The 7,081-nt window shown below is 38.0% G+C and overlaps 1 protein-coding gene across 1 annotated transcript in view; it reads right to left on the bottom strand.

Annotated features, from left to right (window-relative positions):
* Positions 1–5,293, bottom strand: part of CLSTN2 (calsyntenin 2) — a gene marked incomplete at its 5' end in the record, with an annotated part of 68,932 nt that extends 63,639 nt beyond the window's left edge. Inside the window, one exon of the mRNA XM_009700714.1 lies at positions 5,108–5,293. Within this exon, the coding sequence (XP_009699016.1) occupies positions 5,108–5,293 (186 nt within the window). The remainder of the gene's footprint in view (positions 1–5,107) is intronic.
* Between the last annotated feature and the right edge of the window lie 1,788 nt (positions 5,294–7,081).

Genomic DNA, 7,081 nt, shown 5'->3' with positions numbered 1-7,081 from the left:
CCCTAACAGCATGGAGATATATGGCATGTGGGGATGATGTGTTGCAAAATACAGTACAGTGGGAATTAATGTAGGACAAATCATCTAATGTTCAGTAGGCAGCCAGGATATTCACAATAATATTGGTATGGGTGTCAATGCATACAGAGTATTCACCCTAAAACAGACAATACCACTTTAATGTTGGCTTCTGGCAGATACATGATAGTTGTAACTCCATGCGTTCTTGTCTAATGATGGATCCAAGATTTAAGTGGTACTCACAATTCAGATTAGTGCTCACCCCCCAAACCAAAAGTAAATCATTAAGAAAGTGGTCCCTAGCTACACAGTAGTTGTTTGTTAGAATTAATTGGGAAAAGAAAAACAGAAACAGAAAACACTGTGGCGCGAGGATTTGATAAAATAGCACAATTCTCTACAGCTCTGTGTTTTCTTACAGCTTAACAATTGTCAGACACTTTTAAAAACACGTAATGAGCTACCCAGAGCCTTTACTTAGCTGGTGAAAGATAGCATTTAGCAGAAAGTATGCTTCCCAGAGTAAAAAGCACAAACAGTCTTTGTATTCTTGTTGATGCTTTGTCAAGTAAGAACATGGTGAACAAACTGCAACTGCATAAAAAAATCCCACACTAGTAAGATATCCCACTCTCCCTCAGCATCCAAGGAGAGAAAAAAGATCCCAACTCTCTGCAGGAGTGTAGCATTTCAAGCCAAGAATGTGTGGAATTGTATCCTATGGATTTTTTGAAAAGTAGTATAGTAATGATATGAAAGCATTTATATTATGCAGTAATTGAATTTCTTAGACAATTCTCCAGAATTTATTACTGTAAAATGAGGTTACTTTGAAGTGATAGTAATATCAAATCTAATACTTCCATGTTTAGAATTTGAGCACAGAGACAAATTGTATTTATTTTATAAATTGCAATTCTTGATAGTACATCACACTGCATTGCTTAATATACAGACATTATCAACAGGAATACATCAAACTCAATTTATCCAGATGGTGCAATTTGTGATAAACTTTCTGGGGTTTGGTTTTTTTGTTGTTTTTTTTTTGATTTTACTTTTTTTTTAAATCAAGCCACCAAAAAAATAAACTTACTTGCACAGGAAACAAGTAAACCCACAATTTTCTTAATCAATTTCTTTTGATGTTCATTTTTATGGTAATTTTTTAAACTTACAGAAGGAACAGAAATTGCTTGGACCATGGTGTATATCAAAGGAACTATGCTTTTAAATGGGCATATGCTTATATTAGGGAAATTATGGTCTCAAAGAAGAAGCTTCATCCCTCACTCACTCTATCTACTCTGGCCATAAAAATTCAGAAATATCTATTTTTTCCACTAGAATGAATCTGTGGAAAAACTCCAAAATGGAAGGCTCTCATACTGCTTGTTAAACTCTGATTCAGCAAGATGCTCAAGGAAACTACTTGTATTTTCCCAACTTAAGGTCAGGTTTGTGTAAGAGCATTTGGGTAATCAGTACCAAGCTCAACAGGTTCTACTTTATCTGCCCATATTTTTATGGAGATTTATGGGTTACTTTTGAACCTCATCCTGTTAGCATGTGTTAATCCTGCCCTGAGAACAACTATTGGATTATGTACTTGGGAGATTTAGCTGGAAGAAATTATACTCTTTTGATCCTAATAAATCCAATGAGCATCCCAAGCAGCTCAGCCATGACATACACAGACCTGGAGCAATACAAACAGGATCTGGAGGTGTTCCCAGAAGAGTCTTATCATGCTATTGGATCAGTGCCCTTCCAAAATGTAGAGGCTGATGCCCTTTTCTTCCAAAATGCTGCCAGAATAATGCAGGAGACACTGCATTAAGCACAGTTTTGGACTGAGATCCCTGAGGTACCCCTTGTGTATTAAAGTGCCTGTTTTCACAGGCACCTTACAGAGCGGGTCCCACCTCCTCTCCACACCCTGCATGTTCGTGCTGCAGACTTTGTGCCAGGATAAGCACATGCTGATGCTGCTTGCTGAACTGAACCAGATTGTTGGCTTAGCAGGAAGCTAACCATCCAAATAAAACCAAGCCCAAATTGCTACTTTTCAGTCAGATCAACTTTCTTTGAGCCTCCTGCAAAGCTACACAAACCGGGATAAAGGAGAGAGGGCAGGATCTACCCTCTTAGCTGGAGCACAGCCTTGAATCTGATACTCAGTGTTTCCATATTTCAGTTTCCTGTCTGGCATATGTAATAATTAGCAATCTATTTTATTTAGAGGGAAAGAAGACAGCACCATAGCCATCTTTCCACCATATTCTAGGTTCCTTAACTGATTATTTTTTTAGTGACATTTATTCTGGATATGTTTTTGCAGTCCAAATTGTGTCTTTTATACACTATTTTTTATTATTGTTGGATGACAAGGTGAAAAAATGCTTACTAAAATGCTGTGAGGCACAACACTAATAACTCCTTGTCTTTAAAATTACTCAAGCGTAATTTAATCATTTAAACTACCCACCTTGACTGTCAGAGTGAGTACAAATCACTGGGTTACTGAAAAGCACATATAACCATCAGTCATACAAAAAATGCACTGTCCTTAGCATCTGAATTCTCTAGATTTCCAATAGATAAATGAAGAAATGAGCACAGGATTTATAAACTGGGTCCTTAATTATAGAGAGACGATCTTGCATTTTATGCAGCACAGATGAATATTTGTCTGTGATTGCTTAGTTCTGCAATCACATGGTGCTCTACTGGTAGAGAAAAAATTCAGAGGTTTCTTCCTTTTCAAAGAATTTAATCACCCAACCATTAGATACAATAAGGTCATTTCTACGAGAAAACTAATTTCCAGGAATAACTTAACCTGCTTTCATAAGAGCTCGCTCTACATCAAGGATGGTAATAAATACTAAATACCAAAGTTAAAGCCAGTCCAAATGCAATTCTGATGTGAAGTTCATTGTCATTTGCAACCTTTTTATCAAAGTGCTGTTACATGTTTCTACCTTGCGTGTTCTCCTCTATGAAGATATGGAAACCTTAGACAAAAAAATATTCTTTCAGCAGTGAGAATTTTTCCCCCCATTTACATATACCTTTTACATTCTATCTCTGTTTTCTCAGGTGCTTTACATTCTGCTCCTTCGTAGATGTGCTGAGTAAAAGCTGGAAGTTCAGCAGTAATGTTAGGCAGTACATCTGTCCACCTGCTCAAAGGCTGCTGGCACCTACTACAATGGCATTGACAGACCTGTTGAAATGGTTTTGATCATTCTGCTTTTCACCAGCTTAGGCTTACAGATGGTGCAGACAATGAATTAAGATTGGACTAGCATTGGAAACATCTAGCTTTTTCAGGAGAAAAAAAAAGAAAGACTTGAAGTTCTCTTTTCTACTGCTTAAATGTCAGCAGGTAAGGTAGTCAAGCCACACTGCAACCTGAACCACTTAAGACTTTGCACAACCTTCCTCAACTAAGGAATTTTACACTAGCAGAAGGTATCTACTTTCGATCCTACACCTAAAATGAGAATATTGTCGGATATACTTGCTATTGATGTTCTGTGTCAACATAATCATTTGGTGGTTTAGATCTTGTACGTAGTGATCTGCTCTGAGTGATTGTGCCATTTGCGGTTCAGATCTGTAACAGGCATAAAACAATGTTCTTTCTGTTGCCAATACAGGTTCTTAGAGCAAAAGTACTTGAGTTTAGCTATAATGTACTTATTTTTATTAAAATGCTAGTATGTTATGAAATCAAGTCCCTGATGGGTCACATAGCTTTGCTCAACCTCTCAGTTTTAATGTCATTAACATGATGAAGATGCATGCTGTTGGCAGATGGATTTTCAGCTTTTCTAGGAACCCAGTCAGCTGGATAAAGATACAGGGTTAAAATTATGATTGTTTCTGTTATCTTAAAGAAGCAATTTTCAGGTTGAAAATATTCAGATTTTATGAGAACGCCACTGCTCCCACTCACCTTTACCTCGCTTTCCCAGTCTCCACAGGTAATTGGCAATTGTAACTGCAAACTATTTTTCCCTGGGAATTGGTTCTCCGTTTTTAATAATTTAGTACACTGGGTGAAAATTTTCATTTAGAAAATTACTTCTTAAAGGTTAGTGTATTGATCTTAACATATGCGCAACACTGTTGCGTGGTTATCAAAGCAAATGTAAGCCATACACAAGAGCACCCCACACCAAAATCCATGCATTGAAATTGAAAAAAAAATTGTACATTTGCTACTGTAGCTCAGACAGGAGCCAAGTAAAGAGTCATTCTGGAGAAGAGAATCGATGTTCTACACCACCAGGGCTTCAGATGAGGACTCTAAGAAAACGGAATTTTAGGGGAGGAGGAGAAACAGTAGATCTCAAAAGGCAAAAGATAAATGGCTTAATGTGTTCCCATTGTTTTGCCATACACATAATCTTAAAGACTCAAAAATATAGCAGTATCCTCAAGTATTTAATCTACCTTTCAAAATTAATTTGTACATTTTAGACCAAGTTATCAAAAAGCAAAAAAGGGAAGAAAATAATTAGGAAACCTTTCTCCGTCAGGATACCTCTTTTCTGAAATCCGTATTTCTTAAATATTTTTGATGAAATGATTGCCCAAAATGTTCCTTTACTTTTTGTTTGTTTTTACTCTGGCACAGTACTTCGCAGTAGAACAGAGAGCAGAATCAGGAAGACTGGAACACAAGATGGAGATTCAATTCTCATCAAATCCTAATCCTATGGTCTTCTTATGATGGCAGATCTATACCTGAAATCTCACTGTACTGTCACACCAGTATTAGTAGCAAAGGGAAGAAAGAGGGAGAAAGAGGTGAAATGAGAAACGAGAAAAAATAGAGAAGGGAAGAGGAGCAGGAGAGAAAAAAAGTAAAGCAGGGAGAAAGTATGAAAAAGAGTGAAAACAAATGGAAAAGAAGAATGAAGCACCAGTCAAATATCACCACTCCCTTCGTTTTCATTGCTACAATCCAAAATGAACCAGTTGAGCTAAATCCACACATCGCATGCTTACAGGTCACAAGGAACTGGTGCTTCATCTGGAAAAATACGGTATCAACTGAAAGCCATATCCATACCACATAATTTCTGCAGAGATTTTTCTGAGTATGTTTCACGATCACAGCCCTTTCCAATGTAATTGGTCTGTAATTCAATGGTGGTATGTATTGAGGAAACTGGTCCATCACACGTTTCTAGATGAATGCTGGGAAACAAAGGTATGCTGCCAGAACCGGGCTTGTATTCAATCCGTTTGTTCCAGTCTGGAAAAAAACAACAGCAAGAAAGATCCAAGAGTGATTAAAAAAGGGAAGGGAATTATATAATGTTAAGTGACAATTGTTCTCAAAGGTCACTGTCTAAGACAAAAATAAAAGTTTTTGAACTTGGCATCAGTAAGTTACTGTCGTAAAAAATTGGATTTTGCCCCTCTTTTACAAAGAGTGTCAGGCTCAATTAAGTAATACTACTACTGCTAGAGTCACACAAGCACAGGGTACATACATATCCTGACAAGAAGTGCTAATTGGTGTCAGTCTGGGTCTCCGATGTCCACGTCCCTGTGACAGACTACAAGCTAGCTCTGCAGGGCCGAGGCTGTCTGCTGCACTGAATTGGGTCAGATTTCATAGTTTTGTGATACAGAACAAATATCTCCAAAGACCAGGCTATATACATCGGTCTTGCCGGACTGTGACCAAAAGCTAATATAACACATCTGTAGTGCCACTTCTTGTCTTCAACTGTCTTACTAATTTTGTGAAGTATTAATGATAGAAAGTTACAGCTGAAAGGACGACTACTGCTTTCAGCCAGATCTGACTAATCTGTGATTTCCTTTGTGTAGATGTCTCACAGCCCACAACATTTAAACAATCACCTGCCTTAGGCAGCCACCTGGACATGCCATACATACCACTATGCTTCTCAACTGAAGCATTTAATTTTTAAATCCAATTAATTATGGTGTTTGCAACCTGCTTCATAGAAAACCCAAACAAGCGGCATTAATTAAAAACATGCATTTCAGCTATCTTTACAGTTCAGATTTTCATAGAATCATAGAATAGTTTGGTTGGAAGTGACCTTCAAAGATCACTTAGTCCAACCCCCCTGCCACGGGCAGGGACTCCTTCCACCAGACCAGGTTGCTCAAAGCCCCTTCCAGTCTCACCTTGAACACTTCCAGGGATGGGGCAGCCGCAGCTTCTCTGGGCAACCTGTGCCACTGCCTCATCATCCTTCGGGTAAGAATTGCTTCCTTATATCCAATCTAAATCTACCCTCTTTCAGTTTTAAACTGTCAATACAGGCCTTGGTAAAAAGTTTCCCTCTTTCTTATAAGCCCCATTTAGGTACTGGAAGGCTGGTCTAAGGTCTCCCTGGAGCCTTCTCTTCTCCAGGCTGAACAACCCCGACTGTCTCAGCCTGTCCTCATTGGAGAGGTGCTCCAGCCCTCGGATCATCTTCGTGGCTCTCCTCCTCATTGCTCTAACAGGTTCCTATCTTTCTCATACATTTTAGCCAACTCCAGCCAAGTTCCCACCCAACATAGATAAGAATGCCACATTAATATAGACATGCAAATAGTTAATTACTTTGAAGTCACAAAATTATTCAACTGTGCTACCTAACGTGTACATCCATGTATCTGTAAAATTTGTCAAAAGAAGTACTCTTGCACACACAGCTGAAGTTTCTCTGACTTTTTTCAGTCCTCGGTAAAAGACGATTCCATAAATGGAAAAATTCTAGGTCCTGGCAGTCAATAAAATCTCTTTAAGTGAATAGACAGGTACATTCTTTCTAAGGATCAGTGGAAGGAAAAGTAATTAAAACATACATATTTATATGCATTTAGTAGTTGAAAGTGTTTGGTGTTTTTCAACAGATCTTATTTTCAAAAAGCTTGAAAAAAAGATGCTCTCTCCCACCATCTTCAACTGGCTTAAAAGTTTACAAGAAAATCTGAAAGTCCATGGAAACATTTTGAAATGTAGACCAATTGGAGACAGTCATCGGTTTGCATTTCAAAATTCTCAGATTTTCTT

Source organism: Cariama cristata, unplaced genomic scaffold (genome assembly GCF_000690535.1).
Source record: "Cariama cristata isolate BGI_N322 unplaced genomic scaffold, ASM69053v1 scaffold6915, whole genome shotgun sequence".
NCBI lineage: Eukaryota > Metazoa > Chordata > Aves > Cariamiformes > Cariamidae > Cariama > Cariama cristata.
This window is presented reverse-complemented; position numbering and strand designations above follow the sequence as displayed.